The sequence below is a fragment of the Gopherus evgoodei genome, chromosome 18 (assembly GCF_007399415.2).
Source record: "Gopherus evgoodei ecotype Sinaloan lineage chromosome 18, rGopEvg1_v1.p, whole genome shotgun sequence".
Taxonomy (NCBI): Eukaryota; Metazoa; Chordata; order Testudines; family Testudinidae; genus Gopherus; species Gopherus evgoodei.
In genome coordinates this window covers 18,669,393-18,695,429 of record NC_044339.1, presented here as the reverse complement: position 1 = coordinate 18,695,429, position 26,037 = coordinate 18,669,393, and the positions used below count along the sequence as shown (strand labels likewise).

Below are 26,037 nucleotides of genomic sequence, written 5' to 3'. Positions count from 1 at the left end.
TATTAATGGATACAAGTTATTTTTCTACAACCAACTAAAGGACCGGTGTGACAAATATGGACTGGCCATCTAAGATGACATACTTAAGTACTTTGCCATCTGTAAAATATGATGTGATTAATCTTATTTGTTCTGTTGTGACAGCAAGTTTAGAAAATTGCAAGAATGTGTGTTTTAAGAAATGATACAACGTCACTAAAGCTAGCCTTCTGATAACGGTGCTAGAGCAACTTTTGTGGCTTAGAGGCTTTCCAGCAGGATTTCTGTTACTTTTTAAAGTAGTGCATATAAACTGTGGTACAAAATAAGCCAGGGAAATATGACATTAGCAAAGTACCGCCTTTCTATATACTCTTGTCCCCAGGCCAGTCGAGACTCAATATAGCTTCATAAGTATTTTATATACAAGACAAATGAACATGATCATAGTCAGCATGCTTACCTCCCATCCAAAGTTTGTTTCCTTTAATGTGGTCCTTGGTATTGTCATGTAAGGTCCAAATCTTTCCCCAACTTCAATCTTCTTTTTGGCCCAAATCCCCAGCCCTGCCCCTGGAATCGAGGATTCTCTGAGTTCAAAGTCTGGCGGGATTGGAATGTCATCAGGAATGTAGACGGGAGCTTCGTAAGGTGAGCCTTCCTTGGGGGTGAAGTCCTCACTGGTAGGAAAAGGTGATGGAGGTCCGACGGGGATAGGGGACATAATACTGTCCTCTGTTTCCTCCTCTGCACTCTCACCAGCCAGGAGATCAGGGTCTGTCTCATACATACTATTTACAATCTCACTGTCACCTAAAGGGGAAACAACAGAACAACACATTCTAAAATCCTGAAGTCAACAGTTAGTTAACCCTTTCCCTAGACAAGGAACATCAATGTGCAGTGGACATTCTATAGGGTGGAAATGGTGCTACAGGAAAGATGATCCTGAGCTACAGAACTCAGATTTACAGCTTTCCCCATTGAGTTTGGGGTTTTTCCAGAGTTTCCCGGTAATTTGAAGGTGTGTGGATCCAGTGTTTTGGTGGAGACCTGTCTACAGTAATGCATAGTTAATGACAGTGACATTAAGGAGCTACCTTTGCTGGGCTAAACATTCAAGTCCAGCTGATGAACAACTATTACGTTAGACAGCCCTGTGTGCATCCTACTGCATGCTGCAGGGGTTCACACTTCAACAGGTTGGAAAGTGGAGATTTTACTGAAAAAGCAATGGTGGCCTCTAGTGAGGGAGGAAAAAGGAATATAAGTAGTGGCTAAGTAGTATGCAAAATGGCATTTATTGAAGAATGGAATGAAGGCCAGTAACCATGACTATCATGTGGCACAGGCTCAGGATAGCCATGCCAGATGATCTCCAATGATGGAATGAGGACAGAGGAAAATGGAGAAGGTGGCCAGAGCTCTCTCTTATTGTTCAATGTTTTAACTGTATTTTACATCAAATGCAAAAAGCCATGTTAAAGCGAAGTTATGGGCGAAAGTTGCATGCACAAAGATCTGATAATTCTAGTGAGTTTTCACTTTCCTTGGAGGTCACAGGATAAAGCACATGTGTGTACTGGAGAATGTAGGTACTCAATTTCAGCTTATTTACAGTACTTGTGAAACAGAGACATTAATAAAGGAAACCAATGCTGATGAATCTTGGTTCAGTTTTCTGAGCAGCTCTGAGGAGGAGTCATTCAGACATGAATCAGAGGAACAGAGGCCTCAGCCCTATGCTCATCTCTGCAACACTGAACATCTGCCAGGGCATGTTGGTCATGTGCATTTCAATGGCCAGGAGCACTCCTGCTTGCACATCCCATAACTGGAGCATAGAATTTCAAGGCTGGGATCACCAGTAACAGCCGGCCCCAGTACATGTACAGCAGATTAGCGCCTAAGCAGCTCTGTTCTGTGTCATGAGCTGTGACCCTCAGAAAGCCTACGGCACCTGTGGCTCAGGTCTGGCCAGAGCTGCCAGACTAGTTTTAGGTTTGGTTTATTTGGTTCAATGGGTTATTCAATTAAAGCTGTGGCCAATTTGACCTTCCAACGATGTCTCTGTCTTTATTTGCGGTTTGGCACTCAGCAACGTATGTTCCTTCTCAAACATAATTATAGCATCCCTAGCTTACAACATCGCATTAAGAGTAATGTATCATATATGCTTAAACAGTGGACATTTTAAGTTACTCTCTCAACCACACTACATATATTGTTTCATAAAACTTCATAGGACAGGGATGTGGTTTAATGCAGTGCTACAATGCTGAAACTGAAAGCTATGGAAAAGTTGTATAATATCAGTTCCAGAAAAATATTCCACGCAGCATTTCACGATCTAGTTAGAAACAGATCAATTCAAGAACTATTTACAACCATTTTTTCTAAAGAAACCAAAACCTTTAAAAGTCATGTAGCGAAAACACTTATTTAATTTAGCAGCATTCAGAACAGTAATTATTACGCTTTAAGTGGCCAGTGGTTTCTTTTTTTTCCTTTTTCTTTTTTAATTGATGTGTGATCTTTTCACAAAAGCAACAGCAGAACTGCAGCTGTTTCCCTTGTACCCAAAGTTTTTAAGTTGTTTAGGTTTTAGAAACACCCACATAAAACATTTAAGTGGGATGTACACAGAATAAAGGTAAAATTGTAAGTAGGAGCAATTAACATTATTAGTCCGAATTGGTAACCGCATCCAGTTACAAACAATGTGCCCAATCCTGGGAAAGCGTAGCACTCTCAACTTGAAATGATTGCAGTTGGAGTGAAGGCTCCTTAGTCTTACAGGATTGGATCACAAATCAGATTTGAAAAGGGAAGGTTTGTTGTTGTTTTTACAGTAAATACCCTTAATGCTGCAAGGCTGTTGAAGATCTATTCTTCCAGAATAATTAGGAAATAAGTGCTATTATTTTAGAAGTACAAATTATTACACTTGAGATAATTGCAAGGAAACACCATTATTAAAGCTATCACCACATATATCAATATTCTGGTCTGATTTTTGCTTCTAAAAGCTAAATAAACCAAAAGAAGTTTTAGGAACTAGAAACTTGTTGTGTAACATTTTGAGGGTAGTTGAATAAGGAAATGCAGTAGAACCTAGAACTTGGATACAGTGAAAACTCTGCAGTGAAAGAGAAGATAATCTGAGATTATTATTTTTTTTTTTGCACTGCTATACTCAGAGTGTAATTTTGCTTATTGTGACCTTTCTTAGAGTATTTAGTTATTGCTTATGTTACAATAGCACCTAGAGTTTGTACAACAGCTAGTAAAGAGATAGAAACAATACCTGCCTCAAAGAGCAATCCAAATAGATGAGACAGAAATGGTAGGAGAAAGAAATTATGTTTATCCCCATTTTGCAGTTAGGGAACTGGGTCGCAGCGAGATTAAGTGACTTGTCCAAGTCCACCCCGGAGGGCTGTTACAGAGCTGGGAACTGAATCCAGATCTCCTATGTCTCCAAGCACCTTAACCTTTCTTCCCCGCTCTTAAAGAAGCAGAATGTGGGGGGAGAGGGAAGATAATACTAAAAGTGGTTTTCACTGTAGTTCCTTTCCAAACAGGGCTCTAGCAGAACCTCTGCACTCCACAAGCACCTTCTTTAAGCATGAGTAGAGGTGGTGTATTTTTCAGTAAACAGACAAATCCAGAGCAGGGTAATTTGTAAAAGTACCACGGCAGTTTGCAGTCCAAACACAGGCCTACAATCACTGCTAACCAGCCTCAATTACAGCCGAAGTGTTTCCAGTCACACTCTTCTAGGTCGCTGGAAGGCCTTGCCAAGAACATGAGATTTTTAATGACTTTGGAAATATGCTACACAATAGTAAGTTATTTTCTTGTAAGAAAACCTGAAATTCTTTTTTTTGGTGTTGCAGTGGTTTCAGGGGATAGGTTCACAACTGTGTTGATTGTTCCAAAATATTCTTCAGGGAGGCTTAAAAAAATAAGGAAAGTGTGCGGGAGGGGGGCGGGCTCGGGGGGGAGGAAGAAAAAAAAATATCTAGACTCCAAGCATCATTTCACCTTAGCCACCACAGTGTCTGAATTCTGCCTTGTTGATGCGTCTCTCACTTCCAGAGATCATTCATGTGTCGTGTGGCAGGGGATTTTTTTCAGTCTAGCGCCCCCTTTAGCAATTCTGGTAAACACCCGTGCGCTGCCTCTTGCTCTGGCGGAATGGTAGAGGAACCCAGGCCTGCCTTCTCCTCTGGGTTTCAGCTTAGGGACCCTGTTTTAGATGGCTAAGGACTGTTTCGTCAATCTCTCTGCCACTTCCCTGAGCTGTTCCTACCATCATCCCAGCCTTCCAGACTAGTGCACTCAGCAGGCCAGCCGTCTTCTGTCAGTGTCTGCCTTCCCTGTGAGGGAGGAGGCAATCTTTATACTGGTCCCTTTCTCCCGGTTCATCCCCCAGCTGGCTGGAGGAAGAGAGGAGCCTTGTCCCAACCCCTCTGCCAGGCTCTTGATCCCAGGCCTTTAAAGAAACAGTGCCTTTTTCCTCCCAACCACTACTTATTCCTGGGACCACTTTTTCTGTGTCCCTGACCCTCCTTGGGTCCTTGTATAACTTTCCTGGATCTTTCAAAATCCTTAAGGAGACATACCAGGCGGTGGAGTGGGCTGACCACTAGACATTACTTCTCTTACGAGCAGGCTACCCACTATCTGCCTATAAAACATTGTCAAATGGGCTAATTTCTCTAGCCAAGCTCATCCATTTTGGTACACATCCATCTCACTTAGCACACAGACAACTGGAGAAATTTTTCTCAAGCTTCCAAAAGAAAGAAACCCAAACTTCCTTCACCAACCGAAAGAAAGAAACCCAAACCTCCTTCACCAATGAGTTGAGATTCAGCATAAAATAAATTTGGCCCCTTCTCCCCCTGAAAGTTATTAGGAAATGAAAACAGGAGTTATCATGGATCTCCATAGTTTCTGCTAGAGTGTTGGCTACTAACCCCATGCTAATACATTACTTGAATCCAGTGTAATAAATCGGTATTCACATGCCTCCTGCTATATTGCAGCCAAACTGATGTTATTGAAGTAAATGATTATTGGAAAATAAATATGGGATGTATGTTTGGCAAGATGACAACAGTTTTAAGAGAAACTTGGGGAAAATGTTAAATTAATATTCCCAAATATCAGCGCTAATAAGATAGTTATTAGATATTGAGTAAAACAGTAATGGTTCTCCTTAAACTATATATACTGAGGGTTAGTAGTGGCTATGTCATAAGTCTATTCCATGGTTGTTAATTCTAAATGAATAGAAATAAATGTATCCCGCTAAGTTAGCATGTTGGCTCAGGAATATACAGCTCCTGCCATTGTAATTGGAACAGAATGTAGCCTTGCTACTCCCTTGTGATCCCAGGGAGCATGGTGGAAGAGGCATCTACAGTGGTACCTGACTTTTCTAGAGCTAGATTCAAGATGCTGCCTGGTTTCAAAGGAAAGAAGAGCTCTAGCCATTAAAATGATAGTTAGTCAAAGTGACCCGGGAACAGCAATTATTATTGCAGTAGGGAAATCTTAAAGCAGAACCAGGCTATTGGCTCTTAAAGAAGACAGAGCAGACTCTCGTGACTGCAAAACTGAATTTAAAGGCAAGGAGTGGAGCACAGAACAGTGGAGGATGGTGGCAACGGAAAGTGGTTCAGTGAAAATGACCTGAGAATAAGCAGGCTCTGGCAATGTACAACACTACATAAACCACCAGGTAGTCGGCCCAATTTTCTAATTTGGAAGCATATATTAGGTCTCCAAATTCCACCTGCTGGCACTCAAATTGGTCCTTAGATGCCCACATTTATTTATTTGTAAATTATATTTACAAAATGTGCCCATCAGAATGGTCTGTCAGCTGAGCACATGCTTAAAAAATTGCCAGCATTAATGATGCATAAATAAAATGGTGTAAGTGTATAAACCACAATCACCCCCTCAGACAGAAGTCTGAGTCCATGGATGATAGGCCTTTTACCAAGCCTTGGCACCCGCATTCTGCTCTCTCACTGCAGGAGTCAATGGAGCCATACTCCATTAAGACTAAGGGCATGTCTACACTGGTGCATCTCCAACACTGTAAGCTCTCTAATGTAGCCGCTCCAAGCTGACAGGAAGGAGCTCTGCCATCAGCTTAACTACTCCAGCCCCCGCAAGCAGCAGTAGCTATGTTGGCATTGCGCTGTCCACACTGGTGTTTGTGTAGGTGTAACTTATATCACTCTGGCGGGTCATTTAGTCACACCCTGAGTGACCTAAGTATGCTGACATAAGTTCTAGTGTAGACATAGCATCATGATCATGATGTTCCCATTATGCCTCTGGCGTTTTGGGTAGCGACGAAGCTCCTCTGCTCCTGTCGCCATCTAAATGATTGAGAACCAGGCCTTTTGACTCAGTGGGACTGAGAGAATTCCAGACTCTAGAGCCTTATCTCCCAGATGTTCAAATCTAGTCTCATACCAAGAGCATCTCCACTGAACTTGACTGTCACAGGAGCATGTGGAAAGACAGTATGCCAAATGTCAGCGTGAATGCCAGATAGGCTTGAAAACGGAGCTATGTCATCTGATTCTAAACAGGGTATAAAAGCAAACCATGCCAATTCTGGGGAGCTGCAAATGAGCAAAGGAAAGGAAACCGAGGGAAAATGGGTGATTCTCAGGCTGCTAATGTTTGGGGATTTTCCATGAAGAGTCAATTGCTGAGCTATGACCCTCAGATGTAGGGGAAATGGAGCTTTCTTTATCCAAAAGGAAGAGGGGGGGTGAAACATACACAGATGAAGGGGAAAAGAAAACACATTTGTCATACAATACAAGGAGCTGAAGTATTTTGGGAACAGATTTACCATCTCTCAATTAAATACGAGGCAGCATGACTGTGCTTTCGTTGCACAGTAGTTTCCACTATGATAACAACTCCAACAACTGCCTCATTGTGGACCACGGAGAAATGAGAGGGACTCCCACAGTGAATATTAATGACTGACCTCTGATGTAATCATGGGGAAAAATAGCACCCAACAAAAATTACAGTTTTCACTTCAGCATGGAAGGCATTTCTTGCTGCCAAATAGCAACTATCAGGGGAGAATAGCTATCACAGCAGGGCTCTGCTTAAGGAGTACATACTACATCTCTTTTATAGCCTCAGAATAGGCCTTCTGTATTAAAGAAATATCTCGTCTTCTCTTTTTGAGACCTCAAAGATTTTTCTGAGTTTATTTCTTTTTTCTCCCCTAAGAAACTGTGTGGCCCACTCCACTAAAGGCAGAAGACTTTGCTTCTTCACTTGCTGGCTTTTTCTACCCTAGATTTCGGGAAGCATAGCAAACCCTCTGCTATAGCTTACAAATGTTTCCTCTAGTAAAAAGTGCAGCTCTGCTTACGCAAACATGTCCCCAGAAACAAGCTTTCATAAGCATTATACACCATAATCCCCAAAATACTTGTGGTTGCTGTAAATGTTTTCTCTTCTGGTATTAGCAAGTCAAATTATTTTCTACTCTATGATTAGCCTCTTTTGCACTTAAGAAACAGGAATTCCAACAGAGTTGAAAGCATAGTGGGGCTTAGCAGAGCTCAACCTGTGAGATACTTGAAATGGCGCAGGTAGACAATAGAGCTTACTCTCTAGTACAGACCATGTAGCATTGTTGCTATCTGGACATACCAGTCCAGATTTAATTTAAAAAGTAACCCCAAGTGACCCCACTCTTGATCTGACATGTTATAGTTTTTGAAGGTCAATTAAGTGTGGTTAGCTTCTCCTCCTTTCTTTTCAGTTTCCATATACTGCCATACTTTCTAGAACTGGAAGTGGAAATACCAAGTTACCACGAAATGGAATATTCTCATGGTAATTCTCATCCAGCCGATACCTGGTGGGTAGTTCTAGAAACCTCCTGGAATCTGTGTGATGTCAGAAAGTCTTCAGACAGGCATCTGAATTTAGGGATGTTTATCACAACTGAATCTTTGGACCATTAACTCATTGGCAGTGTTTTGAAAAGAGCAGGGATGGTCATAGATACAAGTCTGGGCCATTTCTCTAACCCCACCTCACCCCCCATACACTGTCCAGCAGAACAGGCTGGCTGCACAAAGGGAGAAACTGTAATGACTGTAATGCAGTCATTGTCCCACTCCCCTCTGAAGTATAATCATCACTCTCAGCCACAGGAGTTAAATAGATATATTGCAAAGCATCTAACTCTGTAAAATGGTTGAATGTTGCCCCTTACATTCAACATAATATAGATGGCTTTAGACCTGTAAATGTGTTTGAGGTTGATCTTTTGTGTCACGCTGCTGGGTTTAAGAGCTTCTTTGGAACCTTAACTGGAGATGACTCAGGGAGACCCAACTGAGAGCAAGTACCTCTGAGAAGGGTGTTCAGAGGCACTCTCGAAAGCCGTGCATTGTGTCAACCTGAGCTAGCTGGGAAGTGGTATGCCCTGCTGTGGAAGGGAGACTGACCATGGTAATTAGCTAGATGTCACTACAGTATACTTGTGTGATGCTGTACTTCTGGAGTACAATGTTTGCTTGCAGCTCCTAGAATAAAGTAACCCATTAGCTGAATGCTGGAGTTCTCTAATCTAGAGAGGGACAGCGTTCCTCCCTTGTCCAATAGCTTTTCAAAGCTGATATAAGCAGGTAGGACATTAAGAATACCCCTTTGGGTGCAAATTATCTCAGGATATCTATGTAATACTGTCAAGTCTAGCAGGGATATTTTGCTGTAATGTCTGAACAGAAATAACAGGGCACTGTGAGAGATCTGCAATGAGTGACTTCCACGCAAGAAGCTTACCCAAGCTATTACAAGCTCAGCAGTGTGAAGGCATCTTTATATCCCAGTTGTTGCCTACAGACAAGGAGGATTGTGGTTTCAGTTTGGGCTACGTGCATATGCAGGATGCATATGGGGCAAGTCCAGCCACTAGAGGGCGGAATCCAATATTTGGTTAAGCCTCTCTGGTTTCTTCCCATCACATAACATATGATTGCTGGTGGAGGCACCATCAATATAATATGTTAATAAATCTGCATTAAATCTACTGCATATTTCACTATCAAGTCTTTTGGCTGCTCCCCTCATTGTTCTAAATGTAATTTGGCTGGCAACAAAAAAACCAAAACCAAAACAAAAAACAGAGGACAACCCAGGGCTTCAAGACGATTCTCTAGTGGATTTGGATTGCATCAATACAGCATTCATAAAAACGTTCTGATATTTTCATTTTCTTAACTAAAGAGAAAGTTTAGGAAAGTTTAAGAGCACTCTTTTACTGAGTTACATCACAGATTTGCTGGCCTTTATTCGCAGCATGCAGGATGTTGCCATTCACTAATGACAACCACGCTGTCCTACATACTCCCTCTACTGGCAAGTATTTCAATGCTCTGGAATGTCTGATCATGTGAAAAGCGCTACAGAAATACAACTTGACCTTATTGTTATTGTCATGAAACTAAAATTAGTCTTTCAAAGCTCACTAGCAAACTTACTCAGTAAAAGACCATCTTGAAAGGTTGTTTCCACAGATAATCAGATATGGGGATAGGCTTAAAATCTGTTTGACACCAATGATGTTTCTGCAACAGTTAAAGTGATGCTTTATTATTGGTGATAAGCCTCATGAATAATCTATTTGGCAGCTGTAATATATATATATATAAATCTAGCAAAGGAAATGCGCATTATTTCCCACCTAAAAAGTAGCAGAACATTAATGATTGCACAAAAACAATGAGGTAAATGATTTTTTACAACATAGGATTCCATTAGCGATACACCTAGTTATGTGAAATGATTAAACAACTTTTATATCCACAGACATTTGGAGGAACATTGCAGATTCCTTAGCCTTTAAGACATACAGAATCCACCCACACTGAACTCAGCTCAGGCTGCCAGTGTCTGAACTGATTTGATCAGCAAGTAAGTGTGCTCTTCTTTCAATTGCACTGACGTCGTAAGACATAATATTGGGCCCAATCCTACATTCCTTCTGTACTTAACAGTCCCATTGAATGCAGTGGGAGTTCTGAGAGCAGAGAGAATGCAGGATTGAGCCCATCACACTTTTGTCATACTCCATTGCAATATTCTGTTGGCTGACATACGGTGACTTTCCAAGCTAAAATTTGGCAGACAGCTTAAGAACTGGATGTTCACAGAAAATGGGTCATTTTTACTTGCACATAAAATAGCAACAGGCTCAAATCCACAGTGCTGCCAGGACTTCAAGAGGATTCTCTAGTGGATTTGGTTTGCATAAATACAGCATACATATAAAACGTTTTGATATTTTCATTTTCTTAACTAAGGAGAAAATTTCAGGCTCCCAATGAATTCATACATTTCTTGGAGGCTAATTTGCAATCTCAGCCCAAGGAAAAGAACTTGTGTCAAAGAGTTGAAAATCTAAATATCAATATATTAACTATACCCCTAGATCTGAGTGAAATTATAAAGAGGGCCAGAGAAATAGCTTATTTCTTTAATTGTGATATATCCTAAAGGGGATTGGTTGATTAATAGTTGAATGAACAATAAAATGAGAAAAATCCTCTTTATAACTGATATTTCTTTACAAGTTTGAAAACAGATATAGCCAATGACTATCATGGTATTGTCTCCAACTGCTTCTTATCTGGCTACTGTCTACTATAATTTAAAAGACATGGTCAAGCAAACACCAAAGGCATAAAATATCCATTAGCTTAAGGCTTCCCTGAGACCTATTTCTTCCACGCTGACTCCATAGGAGAAGCAGCAGCATCAAAAATTTGTTTCGACCAAGAAGGGAAGGTATCCATTCCCTTTATGGCAGCAGAACATGGCAAAGCTCCTGCAGTGTTTTTGCTTTAGCTTCAACTTTTCTCTTTAAAAATCTGTACTGGAAATTGTTTTGGAGTCTTGCTATTTCTAGCAAGAAAACATGAAAAATTTCACACCTCCAGGAAAACAGAAAAAATTGACTTTTTGCCATTTTTATTGAGAGGAAGGGATGAAAGGACTTCTCTTTTCCCATTCAGGCATTCTCATTTATATTTTTCCAGAAACAAAAATTTGATTTTGGTGCCTCAGAATCATAAGCCAATGGAAATGGTGCAAAAGGACAGAATTATAGCCCTACCACAACAAAGCACTTAAGCAGGTACTTAAATTTCAAAGTCAATAGCAGCCACAGTGCTTGGTACCTCTGAAAATCAGGCCTCTCTTCTGGAAATAACCCTGAGGGTTCTCAACAAACAGCTGTCTTGGATTCCCTCTGGAAGACTGTTTGGGCCTCCAGTCCCCAATCCCATTTCCTTACTCTGCTCTCCACATCTGATAAGGCCTCTGGAACTTCATCCCGGTGGCTCATATGAAACCAATTAGCGGTCTCAGTTCAGATCTGAGATGTCATGTTTGTTAATCACAAAGAATACCCCATGGCACCAACCGGCACCCAGACTGGCAGTCCCTATTAAGGCATCAAGCACTGAATTGACATGGTGAGCAAACGGCCCTGCTCACACCTTGGCCAGAGTTGAAATACAATGGAAAGGCAGATGCTTAATGCAGGGCAAAACTGCAGCATGCCTGCTCGCACGGACCCTGTTGTTTGGAAACAGAGCCTGGTTTTCAGAGGAGAGGGGCATCTTGCAGCTCCTCTTTGCTGGGACTGGAGTTGTGCATCTCTGAAAAAAATAAGACCCACACTCTACAGGGACGTCAGTCCAGGCGTTTTGTGGCATTGATTCAAAAGCACTGCCAACCAAGGCAACACCTAGTGCAGGTCCCACTGTCCAGGTTATCTGGTCCAGCTTCCTCTGTTCACCCCTCTCTTTACAGATTGTTCAGTGAACTGTTTAGGATGCCAGTGGTGACATTTCTTCTGTGGGTAGGAAGCCTCCTGCCTGAACAGGCAGAAGGCAGGGTTTGTTGTTCTTAGCTCTCAGAAGTGAGAGATACCAAGGCTGAAGAATTAAAGGATCTCTGGGCTGCCATTATGGTGTATTTCAAAAGTACTTGTTTTTCCTAATTCCACAACCAGTGCTAATTAGTGCCCGCTGTGGGGACAGGCTTTGCTTTTGGTTCACTAGGAACTGGACTGAAATCACAAATACAATTCACTGGGAAAGCAGAAAGTAAGTTACTTCACATTGGTGAACGTATGTAATTTTCCCCCAAATTCATTACAGGAATTTCTCATCCCCATCAATGTTGCCTATATAGAGATCTATAGTACTTGCTAATGGACATTGGACAAAGAGCAATAAATCCAGCAGCATCTGGGTGAACATTGAAATAGGAAGCAGCCAATGAGAAATCGTTTGTATACACATGGCCTACGTGGTTCTTAGACCCTTGGACAATGCCCTCAGATGTTTTCCGTACAACTCTGGGATGCCCACAGAAGGGAAAGTAGAATCTACTGATTAACTGACCATTTAGAGATGTGTCTCACTCATTCATTCATGAAAATCCTTGGTTTTCACAACCTCTCACATTTTCAAGAAAGACCTAGACAGACACTTAAAATAAATAAGTGCGGAGGGACCCGACCCTAACTGAGAAGAGGATGGGCCAGTGTACCACAGTGCCATTGGAGTGCCACATGGTCTCCTTCTATCTCAGAATGTTTATACTGCATGTAATGAATTGGTCCAATTCTGCATTTAACTCGCAGATTAGAATGATTGCACTACTGCTTGGGATGTTTTTGCCTTATTTTTCAATAGTATAGGAAAATATCTGATGGACAACTTCCCAGCTTGGGACAATATGATGCCTCCTTTCAGTCATGTATGTAATTTTTTCCTTTTTATGTTGTGTCCTGGGGTTTCAGAATAATGGATGATGCTAGAGCTGAGAACATAATGAACATCAAGTAATTTATCTGATGACTATGGCCTATTTTTCAGTATGTGGGACAGTCATGAGCAGATCATATTTTCCTTTAACTTATTCATTATTTTAAAGTATCCAAAACTTTACAATTTTTAAAAAATTTCTGTGGATTAATCATGAACAATTTTGTGTGAGGATCTGGTATTTGAAATTCACTATCAAAATGCATTAGGTAGCTGTGACTGTTCCGATAAGTCACATCCCATCATTTCTGTTCTGACTGAATGACTGATCAACTAATTCCACTGTGCACATGGCTTTAAAGTTCAGTTTCCGCAAACCTCAAATCACCCAAATCCACGTGGAAAGCAATTGTAATGGAATGCAAACGTGGCTGAAATGAATCAACAAATCTGAATACGCACCCATCTCTAGCTGACATCCACATTCCAGCTCCTGAGTTCCTAGGCTCCTACTTCCTTTTTTATTGTGTAATTTAATTCTTGTGCATCTCATGTATCATTTAAACATCAGTGGAGCATAATATTTTCATTTACGTGAGTCGCTTATCAGATGATCTTACAGCACTGTAAAAATAATAAGGCTCAATATTTAAAAAGGGTAAACGGGATGACCTGAGTAATTATAGGCCTGTCAGTCTGACATCGATCCTGGGCAAGATAATGGAGTGGCTGATACGGGACTCGATTAGTAAAGGAGGGTAATATAATTAATGCCAATCAACATAGGTTTATGGAAAATAGATCCTATAAAGCTAACTTGATACCTTCTTTTGATGAGATTAAAAGTTTGGTTGATAAAGGTAATAGTGTTGATGTAATACAGGTAGAGTTCCGTAAGGTATGAGACTTGGTGCTAAAAGACATTTTGATTACAAAATTAGAGAGATATAAAGTTAACATGGCACACGTTAAACGTATTCAAAGCTGGCAAATTGATGGGTCTCAAAACATGATTATAAACAGGAACCCATCATCGAACAGGTGTGTTTTTAGTGGGGTTCTGCAAGGATGGGTTCTTGACCATATGCTACTTAGCATTTTTATTTATGACCTGGAAGAAAACATTAAAATCATCACTGATGAAGTATACAAATGACACAAAAAATGGGGGAGTGGCAAATAAAGAGGGCAAGTCATTGACACAGAAGATCTGGATCATGTGGTAAGATGGGCACAAGCAAAGAATATGCATTTTAATATGGCTAAATGTAAGAGTATACAACTAGGAACAAAGAATGCAGGTCACTTACACAAGGGCAATCTATACTGGGAAGCAGGGACTCAGAGATTTGGGGGTCCTGGTTGATAATAAGATGAACAAGAACTCTCTGTGAGATGCTGTGGCCAAAACGGCTATTGCAGTCCTTAGCAGCAGAAACAGGAGACTCTCCAGTAGGAGTCAAGAGGTTATTTTAGCTCTGTATTTGGAATTGGAGCAAAACTTGCTGGACTACTGTGTCCAGTTCTGGCATCCACAATTCAAGAATAATGTTGATAAATTGGAGAGGATTCAGAGATGAGCCACAAGAATAATTAAAGGCTTAGAAAACATGTCTCAGTGATTGACTCAAGGAGCTCCTTCTATTTAGCTTAACAAAGAGAAGGTTAAGGAATGACTTAATTAATATGATTAATTATGGTCTCTTCAATCTAGCAGATAAAGGTATAACACAATTCAATGGCTAGAAGTTGAAGCTAGACAAATTCGGACTGGAAATCAGATGTAATTTTTTTAACAGTGACACAAACTATTGGAACAACTTAGTAAAGGTCGTGATGGATTCTCCATTACTGATAATTTTTAAAGCAAGATTGGATGCTAGGAATTATTTTAGGGATGTTCTGTGGCTTGTGTTGTACAGGAGGTCAGGCTAGATGATCACAATGGTCCATTCTGGCCTTGGAATCTATGAATACACTTAGGAGGTAGGCACAACATTAAGATGTTCATTTTGTAGAAGGGTTAAATGATATGGCCCAGATCTCTCAGCAAGTGAGAAACAGAACTGGCAACAGAACTCAAGAATCCCAATTCCCAGAGCCCCGCTCTAACCACTAAATAACACAGCTTCTTGGCAGTTAACACTTATCAGGATAAATTCATGCAAAACATATAATCCCAAGATATTCATTTCTGGAGTCTTACTCAAGGAAAGTCATTTTTACATGCCCTTGAAATTGGCTCCTGGGTGAAAGGGTTTTTTTATTTAATAATGTAAAACCACAAAAACAAAAATGAAGGGATAAGTTGGCTAAATGCTCTTCTCATATAGCAGGTACAGAAGTTTCAAGGTTACTACTAAATTTGAGTTTCCAGCCTAATGAAGCAGCCTAGCATCATGCAACCACTACAATCGGCAATTAAGATAGTGACAAGTGTAGCTTTCCTCATCTTGTCTCCTGTGAGAACAGCCCTTTAAAAGTATTTCAGTCTTTGACAAAACTAGGAAACACAGAAGTGTTTAAAAGTGTAGGGGACGGGGGGGTAGGGAGAGATCTAAAAACAATATAAATAATTGAGCTATTCAAAACTTCACAACTGTTCAATGTTTGGTTTGAATTTTAAGCAAAAATTCATTTCAGATTTTCAGCAAAAGGTAAGTCTGTTCTGATTTTATCTTTATTACTTCTCTTATCCTTAGGTTAGACCCCAATTCTCTTATTAAAAAGGTAGAACTCTTAAAATATGAGCACCAGGAATTGATAATGACAGAAATATGGAACTGTGGAGTTAAACAATCATATTTAAAATACTCTTTCTAAAAAAAAAGTCTCTGTAGAAGCTGGTTGTAAAAAGAAAAAGCTTTAAAGATTTAAAGTCCCGTCAGTTCTAAATACAAAATTAAGTGTTTTCTTTTATTAAAGGATTTCTGCTGGCGGAATGGAGAATAAATCCTATAACAATATTTCAAAGTGTTCCTTAATACGCATTTTCCTCCAGTAAAACCAGCAGGGAGAGTGTCCAAATAACTCTCCACTAAATGCCAGTATTATATTTCCAGTAAAAGTCTACTTCAGCCAGGCATCAAAAATATTTTCACAGAAGAGCCTATTAGAATCAAAGTCTTATTAACAGGAGGTTGCTGTCTGCAGCTAAACTTTACCTGATTGCCCCTCTGTTTTTTTTTTTTCATGCCCAGTATTACATTTGAATCTGAAACATCTGAATACATTTCTTAAAATTCTAGTGTTGTGCAGACAGTTCATGGCCTAGTGAGATATAGCAGATAGAATTGGATTCCTTTAAAGAAAATATGTGGCCAAGTTATGCATTGTTAAAGCCACTGGGGAAGATAAATCAGTCTTTGAGGATTTCTGTGGCAAATTATTTGCTAAAACCAACTCTCAATGATGAAGCAGCAAAAGAAATATAGAGTACATAATACAACCACAGTCTTTAATCTCAACAAGCTTTCTGCAAATTTAGGGGACAAAATATGAACAATTAATAAAGCAGAAACCGAGTCTGGGAAAGAGTGGATTCTTAGAGAAAAATCAGAATTGCATTTTGCTGCTTTGGCTATTTTCTCAGCAAGTCTGGTAAAGCATGAAAAAGTTCCCAATTCAATGAAAAGTTCTTTTATGACAATGTGAAAAGGTAAAATCTCTTAACCGCCCCCCCTCCCCCCAAAAAAAACAATGTGAAAGATAATTTGTCTGGTAAGAGAAATTTAGTCTCAGTAAAATAAATAAATAAATGTAACAAGTTGAGGTCTCCAAAAACTAACAAATGATGCTTGGTATTTCTCTCAATCCTGAATTGCAAACTGCAGAACAAGAATAAAGCACTTGCAACTCTCCAAAAGGAGACATTGCATTTGGAATTCACATCTCTGCCAAGTGAAAGCTTTTCTGCTGTTGTCGCTGTCTCATTGTCATTCTACTCACTGCAGGCTCCCTAGGGTCCAGAACAGGAGTCCTGGCATTATTAACATAGCAGATTAATAGCAGTGGGAAAAGACATTTTCAAAAACATGCTAAATATTAATAATAATCAATAACAATTTATATTTCCTAACGTGAGCTAGACAAACATACCCTGGGCATGAAAGGGAGGGGGGAAGGCAGAGCAAAGGAAAGGGATAGTATTAGCAGACTCTGCAGACTAGAGAGAACCAGTGAATCAATGCAGGATAGGGGACTGAGCCGTGAGGTGGATGTCAAAAGCCACACTCTGTTGTAAGAGAAAAGAGATGCAGATTTTAAGGTAACAATATAAAATAGATTTTCTGTGACTGGCCAAAAAAATTCTTCCACGTTCAACAATTTTTCATCATGTCATAAACAGAAGAACTATACAAACCCCTTGAAAAATTTCACCTTATAATTTTCGCCATTTGGGGCAATATTGTACTCTGAAAATCTTCCTTTCTCCCAAAGAGGTTATAATGATTATTTTTTAAAAATCAGACATTTGTAAATACCCACATTTCTACATTTGTGTTTCACGGCTGCCTTGTGCTCTGAAAAGAGTTAATTTTCAATACATGAGAAATATATTTTAATGCAAGAAATCTGTGAAATTTGAGTTTTTCAGTGAAACTGGCTCACTATAGTTCATAGCAAGTTTAAAAATATATGATTGCGAGTAGGGTCAATCTTTCATTGCGAATATCTCACACAATTTTAGCTATCATCAGCTGATGGATATGGAACAGTACAGTGCAGAGTCCTATTGCTTAGAGAGGATCCTGAAAGAACAGCTTCGATTCAAACAAATCCAATCTCTGTTTTCCAAACCCAGAACTGGCTTTTCCATTTTGGGCCGATCTCGAGACTTCTTAGAATCTGGGATATGGATTCCAATCTGTCACTGACCAATTGGGCAAGGCCCATCAAATATTGATTCACGTGAGTTTGGGGGGATTTTGTAACTTCTTTCTCCCTGCAGCCCCAAATACCAGAGCTTCACTTGAATATGATTTTCCAACTGTGAAACTCAGAGTGAAGGTTTGCAGGAACCCCACTCTAGGAGAAATTTACAAGGGTGAGGTCTTGCAGACAGCTGGCTAAAATGGCAGAGGAAGGGCTCTCTTACTTGTGAAGGCTGAAGGTTGGATATTTGGAGATTTTATGCAACTGCACTAAATTTGCCTAGGGAGGAACATGCGTTACCTGTTTAACATAAACGACAACAAATGTCCCGATTATCAGCACTGAAGACTGACAAATTTGCCACTTGGAAGAAGCTTTATGAACAGAGGTATTACTGCAACCTGGTTCTGTCATTTTACTGGGCTGGGGGTCCAGGTAATTCAGGCTGTTCCTTGAGTCTTTGGGCATGGTTGCTCCCTGTCCTAGAGTGGGTGGGAGGCTGCGGTTGGGTTGCTAGCCCCTGGGCCTAGCTGCTGCTTGCCCATGGATGAGTGGAAGATCTGGGGTTTTGTCTAGCTGTGTTGGCATCTCTTAGCTGGGTGCAAAGCTCTGGCGCATCCCTTGCTCCACATTCCCTTGCTTCAGGAGTGAGGAGTGTCCCGCTCCTGCTGCTTAGCTAGGAAGGGCCCTGGCTCTGGCTCCAGCTCCCTGGTTGCTACTCACAGGCTTCTCTGGCCAGGGAGATACTTAACCATAGAGATGCATGCCTTGAGTGTCTCAGCTCTCCACTTGGGAGGTTTAGGCTACTAAGTAAGAGCTGCTGAGAGAGAAGCTAAAACCAGGAGGCTCCTGGCAACAAGAAGCAGCTGAAAAGGGCCAGCCTAGCTGCCCTCCAGGATCTCCCTCCCAAAACCCACCTTTTTGGGGGTAAGTGAAAGTCAGGTTAAAGTAAGCTCTTGGCTGGCTTTTGTGTTCTATTACAGCACCACTGAAAAGTCTCTCTCCAGCCCTGAATGTAGGTAAAGGGTGTGACTGAAAGAGACACCTACAGCCTGATTCAGACCAGGGATCTGAAACTAGGACTCCCAGCTCTCAGGGGAGTGGCCTGATCTCACAGTATCACTTCCTCTGGCTCAGTGGAGAGTTGTATAAAGTGGAACAGCCCCAGCAGGAGAGTGTCTCTCTCTCGTTTTGACCAGAAATTCCTGACCTGAGGAACGTGACAAAGCGTTTTGTTCAAACCGACTTTTTCCACTAAAAGGTTGTTTCAATCAATCAGAATTTTCTGACGAAAACCATCCCTTCGAAGATTCTCAACCAGCTCGATGACTCACGCCTCTCAAAATCATAATATTTTTTTTGAAAATAATAATGAATGTTGGGTTGATTTTGAATTTTGTCTTCTAGTTTCAGAGCCGGTAGGGTTCACTCAGGCCATATTTTCAAGCTTTTTTTCACAACCATAAGGGCTAAACATTTACTTTAAAAAGAACAAGAAAGCTAGGAATCTCCTGTAATAACTTGCCTCCAGCAGCTGGAGCTTTAAAGAACAGGAATCACAAGACTCACAATAAAAACATTTAAATTGGCAACACTAATTCTCAGATCTGAATCTGACTTTCATGGCTGAAGTACATCTCTAATTTACTCCTCTCCCCACACCACTAACTCAGGGTTAACTTGACTGATTCCAAGCAGCTGGCAGAGAAAGACCTAGAAAGACTCCCAATGGAGTCCTAAATGCACATTGCTGATTGGCCAAAGAGACAAGCCACTGCTGCTCTCTTAATTAAACCAAACTCTCTTCCTGTGCCAGGCACCACCTCCTTCAGGTACCACTGCTCTGATAGACTCTAGAAATGTTTAACTGTTATAGGGAAAATCATATTTGACATGGACAAAATTCACTTTAAAGGCAACCGCAAGAAACACAGTTAAACCTATTTTTAAGCCCAGTTCTCCACAGAGAGCTCTTTCTTTTTCCTCACGTTTCATCTCCTGGTTTCAATGAATGTTTGTATAGTGAACACCCTTCCATGGAGACTACCACATTAGGGTTTTCCCCTGGTCACTCTTTGCAGACAGGCTTTCCTGTCTAATTAAAAAAAAAATACTGCATAAAAAAGTCTCTGACAAAGTGCTAAGCATGTGTTTAATCCTAACTTTACTCACATGAAGAAAGCCATTCACATGTCTGTTCCAACCAGAAAGTGTGCCTGTAGTTTTTCCTGTAACATTCAGATATGGGATAATGGCAAGTCTCACAAACAACGAGGCATGTTGTAATAATAAAAATAAATTGTATTTATAGACCTTTTCTAACACTTTGCAAACAATTATTTAAACCTCATAACATCCATGAGCAATAGAAACATATTTCTATCCATTTTACAGATAGGCAAACAGAGGTGCAGAGGGATTAAGTGACTTACCCAAAGCCACACAGAGATGGGAACAAACACCACACAGAGAATTCACCCTTCATAAGCAGACAAATCTCCCATTATCTTCAATGGGAATTCACATGACTTGGTCACATATGTTAGCTTGGAGAGCAGAAGAAACACTTCAAAGATACTCAAACAAAAACTACACAAGGTGACTATTTCTTACTCGATCTTTGAGCAATAGGCAACTGATTGCATCGCTTAGCGCCTTGGTGTAATGTTGGGTATCCGGGACTTGGAGAAGAACTGCATTGTGCAGCTGGAAGCAGGGTGCCAGGTACAGAAACAACATGCAACTCAATCAACACAATCAGGCAAATGGTTCTGTGGTCGGTGCAGTAAATGTCGTTCTTTCCAAACTGGTTTATGGAGTCATGCAAAGACCCATTAGCACCTGACATCGCAACCCCACCATACTATATTTACTTTTTATCTGAGTTCATAAGGGGATCCCTTTAGAGTCTGACATATGGCACTTTTGAGTGAGAGGGAGGGGGAGTGGATTGGGGCAGGGGTGGCTACCGCCATATGTACAGTTAGGGTGACCAGATGTCCTGATTTTATAGGAACAGTCCCAATATTTGCGGGCTTTTTCTTATATAGGTTCCTATTACCCCCCTTCACCTGTCCCGATTTTTTACACTTGCTATCTGGTCCCCCTATGTACAGTATCCTGTCTCAATCCGAGATCCTCCAAAGCAAGCTTAGGTGTTGCACCCTGCCACCTGGCTCTATTTAAAGCCAATACATTATTCTAAAAAGGATTATTTATACTGAAAATCCTCCTGGGACCCCAGTATTTGTATTTCAGAGCTGCTGCACCCCCTATTTCCTCATTGCTTTAATATTGCCGGAGGCAGAGCAGTGAAATGAGTTGCGATGCCACTGTAATTTTTATCAAAGCTTGTTCCTGGTAAAAAGCCTCTTTGTTTCAAAGAAATGTGATTTGGCCTTTTTCCTCCTCTGTGCTATTCCTTGGTTAATATACCACTTCCACTTGCCCTGGGGCTAGGAAAGGTATTCCATGGGATTGCTCAAATCTCACTGTTTTTCTTCTAAATCACAACTGACTTTTTTTTCCCCTCGAACCTTGCTAAGCACTATCTAAGCTGACAGTCTGAACCTCGAGATTTGATTTCTGCCTTAACTCTTCATCTCCTGGATTTTAATGCTCATGAGGCTATATTATAAAGACGCATGTCAGAACTGGTCAATCTGCTCTTGCAAAGGATGGTTGTGGTACAGAGGGAGACGGGGCAGAGAAACCCTGGTTAGTGGTTTTTTTCATTTTGTAGAAACGTAAAAATAAATGACTTCTGCTGGGCTGATAACTTTCATTATGAGTCATGTGGCTGTAAAAACCATTGTATAGGGATAATTACAGACAAGTACATTGGGAAATAATATACCTGAAAAAATCCACGAGGAGATATGCAGGGTTCTAGGTATGGTATTTTGGAGATCTAAAGGTTTTATTTCACGCTACTAGCAATTCTCTCCTATGCATACACACACTGCAATAGCTTGATAAGACTGAACATCAGCATGGATACTTGATCAGCAAGGAACTGTCTTTGAATTATCATTGTTATTGTCAAAGAAAGTGGAAGCCAGTGCTAATAGGATCACACAAATATAAATATTAAGTGATGGAGAATATGGTTAATGGGGTAATCAAATATATTTCGGACCATCACACATTGACGTCAAAGGGTGCAAAATCAGTGAAGTAAAGGTCAGAGCTATACTAAGATAGCAATTACCAAAAATTAAAACACAACAACAGAAAAAGCAAGTAGGAGTCTCCACATCTTCAATACACTTCTGCTCGACTGGTCACTTAAAGGGCCCCCCCAATCTATGATTCCCCCCCAGGAAAAATCTAATTTTTTCCCAAATGACATTATGCCTTATTCTACAGAAGGGCACAGGAAAGACGTAAGCCCTGATCCTGCAGTGAGCACCATGCAGGCAGGTTCCTGCACCCTCACGGAGCTCCACTGGAGTGCAACAAACTATGAAATGGGAAATAAATCAGTCACTGAGCCTCTGTGCAGGGTGCATACCCACCCCTCTGGAGCAGATTTCAGACTGAGACCCAACACCCTAAACCAATCCTTCCTTCTTTTGTGGCTTCTGAAGCTTCCCAAGCAGATAAACCAGCATGCAAATTGGGCTGCTTAACTCCACGGAGGACCATACATGGAAAAACATAGGGCAAAGGGATAGGAGGGGAGGTACCTGGTGAAATATTGTTCTTCATAAGAACTAGAGCTGGTCAAAAAATGGAATTCTCAGCCCACAGGAAACAGTGAGATTTCAAAAATTAATTTCATCCTGAATCAGAACAAAAAGTTGAAATCTTGGAAATTTTCACTAAATTAAATATTCTAATATTTTATTTCAACCTTATCAAAAGGTTCAAAGCTGAAACATTTTGTTTTATTTTATGTTCTATTATTAAAATATCAAAATGATAAAGTCATCATGAAACACTGATAGTCTCCTGTAGAAAACTAACCAAGTCGATACGTTCCCACAAAGCATTTCAATTTCGTCAAACCAGCATTTTCTAAACATTGTCAGAAATGTTCTGACCAGCTCAAATAAGAACCTACATAGGTCCTTCATACAGCATTTTTATAAATTAGCACATGCACAAGTATTTGGTGAAGTGTTATTTAAAATATTAATAGACCCACAAATAGTCAGAGTAAAGGTTTTATGCATAGGTCCAAAGATGAATATTTTAGTTGGAGAAGAATTGTTACATGAAGGTAAGTCTCCTTTCTTCACTTCTGCACCAGTCCTGAGATTGTCTAATTGAGTTATGATATGTTTTGTGTCTTGCATTTCTCATATTCTGTTTTGCTAAAAATTAGGATGGGTTCTCCTTTAAGATACATGCCAGCAAGAGAGCCTGAGTGCCGGACTGATAGAAAATTTGCAACTAGTAATTCACTGAAAATGACAATCATCGCAATCTTTGCATTTATACAATACCTAAAATGCTTTACAAATTTAAACAAATACAAAATATATAATGCAATCACTTTACACATCTCTGAAATGCAGTCACCTCTGGGGTGAAATTCAGTACATATTAATTGGCACCCAGTGACACCACACCATATCCAGCTGATACTGAAAAACAACTGAGCTACCTATGCAGTTTCATCAAAATGCCATGGGTCAAAATCTACAGCACTTCTTAAAAAATGCTACCTATTTTCTTATTGGCTTATGCTGAGTTAATTTTATGCAATACAGCAATGTTTTGTGTTTATGTGGATATAAAATTTGCACTCAAACAAAATTTATTAAAAAAATAGCACAACCAAAAATGATATCAGTTCTTAATTTCATCCTGGATGATGCCTATGCCTTGCTATTAAGAGAGGAGATTTTTTTTTAACTGTTTCTCTTTGCTTTGCAGTAGCGCAGGGAAACTCTTTTGGGGGGTTCCTTGCAGGAAATTGCCTGGATGCATCACATGAAACAAACTTTCCTAGAGCACAGAGAGCATACAGAACACTGTCAGATCACTGCTGTGCCCTACCATCTGGAAGGTGCACCTGGGCACATAATACTCAGTCCAGCGTAACATTTGGGTATTTTTTTTAGGGTTTTCCCCTTGTTTTCCTTTTCCAGTTCCTTAGCTTTGCTGCTCCCCAGGAAGCCAGCTATGTAAAATCTTTAAAGGAGTAAGATCTTATGCCAGGTCAGTCTCTCTTTTCTTCCCCTTCACATACAAGACCCTTTTAAATGGCATCTTTGCTGTTAATAAAGATTTGATGCAATGGGGAAGGATTTCCAGTAGGGTTGTGTTGTTCCTGTTTTCCACATAACACTGGGATTCTCAAACAGCCCTGGTTGGTCGAACTGGCCAAAAGTGCATAGGCTACCCGTGGTACATGTAAAAAGGGGTGGACTGAGGCTGTCCTCGTCTTTATTGTGGAGATGCAGCCAATGGAGACTTTAGGTCCCAGAATACAATGATCTGAAGATTCAAGCAGACGGATCGCTAATCTCTGGGAATCTAGTCTGAAATCCCCACGGGCCACGCTTCCCATGTTAAAGAGGAGTTGCACTGTCCTGCTCTTTCAGCTGCATTTTGACCTCAGTCTGCAATTTGTTCACCCCCAAATGTCATATTGGGTTCCTGACTCAAACCAGTGAACAGCTTTAGAGAGACAGTAAGGAAAAGCTAGAGCAAGCTCCTTCAGAAGTAAAATCCTCACTAACCAAAGCCACACTCTTCTGTGGCCAGTACTGATGGGTAGCTGACTTGCTGGCAGGTAACAGAATACTTGTCCTTACCGCAAGTAAGACGACAATGAAAAGTGGCTGGTGCCACTTGGTGCCACTGTCTTCCTTAGTAATTGCCTCTGCCCCATCCTCATATCCTGTGGTGGCTTCTGAAATAACCAGGTTCAGGAGCATCACACATTGGAAGGCTGCAGCTCACCCAGAGGAACTGCAGATGTTAGCAGTATACCGACCACCAGTGTAAGTACTCAGAGCCATAGGGGGCTTGGATGAGGTAAGGCGATGGGGCGGTGGATAGGGTTGACATCTTGGGTTTGTAGGGACCAAGACGGTGGATTCTTCTAAGTTATGCACATGGGAGTGGGTGAGTGCCTTTGGGATATGTTTAGGGGATGGGGGAACCCTCACTGTTGTTCGGCCCTTGCTGGCCTCCAAATATTTCAAGTCTCTTTTGCTTTCTATTCCCCCCCAACTACACACACACACACACACTTTTAAAAAGCCAACATTCATTGGCGCAAACTGCTTCGGTGCATGAACAAAATCCCCAACACTTGCCACATCCTATCACAACTGTAATAAAGATGTTTATAGTTTTAACCATCAAATAAAGTGCTTAATTCCACCGAGCTTGGCCCTCTGCTCATTCACTCCATGGCTTCATTTAGCAGGCCAGTGGTAAAAAAAATTCATTAATTTTTATTAACAGGGAGAACCATTTGTTCCCTGTGACAATATTTGACTTGTCGAAATGATTTTCACCTCTGCCATGAGGTGCGCGCTCCCCACATACATCACCCGATTACTCCAAGAGCAGCCAGAGTTGCAGTCATTAGCCAGTGAATTAACGACAATCCACAGCGCTATTAATCACGCTGACAAAAGCGTTAGCTTGCTGCTGACCCGAGCACGGCTCTGGGATACAAGCAGAGGAAAAGAGAGCACAGCCACAGGGCTAGGAAAGAGGATTTATTTATTTATTTGTAAGCTGGTGAGGCAGAAAAAAAAAAAAGAGAAATTAGATAGTAACAGTGGAGCAGAAGTGACCTATACATGGAGACTGGGGGAAGGCACAAAGGTTCCAGTAGAGGGTGTAAGGATAAATATCCAGTTGTTTCATTGTCACTAGGCCTGTTTCCACTAAGCACTTCAGGTAAATTTCTTTAAGCACCTAGGTGACTTAGGAGCGCCGGTCCTTTCAGTGGGACTTAGATACTTTTGTATAGACAATGATGGTTGGTGAAGGCTAGGTATTATTTTCCAATTTACTGCTTCATCTCCAATATTTTGGCTTCCCTCCCCCAGAAAAAAAAATAGCCAAAAACTGTTGCCTCTGTTCCTAAAGCTCTGGACAATTATGGCTGGAAATACGGTTTAAAAAAAAAGCAATAGATGTAACTTATAGGTTACTATAGCCAAATTTTTGAAAAAGCAACTGCTGATTTTCAATTTCAGGCTGAACATCTCGGAAATCTGGGACACCCAAAAATATGAGGCACCCATATTCAGTGGCCAATTTTGAAAATACTGACCTATATAAAACATCGAAGAGATGATCACTCAAAAGTGTTTCACTACAACTGCCTAGGTATGGGTGACCCTATAAATAATAAATA

General features: G+C 40.7%; 1 protein-coding gene across 3 annotated transcripts in view; it reads right to left on the bottom strand.

The window, feature by feature from the left end:
• Positions 1 to 26,037, bottom strand: part of PRDM16 (PR/SET domain 16) — a 431,446-nt gene that overhangs the window by 281,794 nt on the left and 123,615 nt on the right. For all 3 annotated transcript variants that reach the window (XM_030537608.1, XM_030537605.1, XM_030537606.1), the window contains exon 2: positions 443 to 792. In XM_030537608.1, the coding sequence (XP_030393468.1) occupies positions 443 to 792 (350 nt within the window). The remainder of the gene's footprint in view (positions 1 to 442; positions 793 to 26,037) is intronic.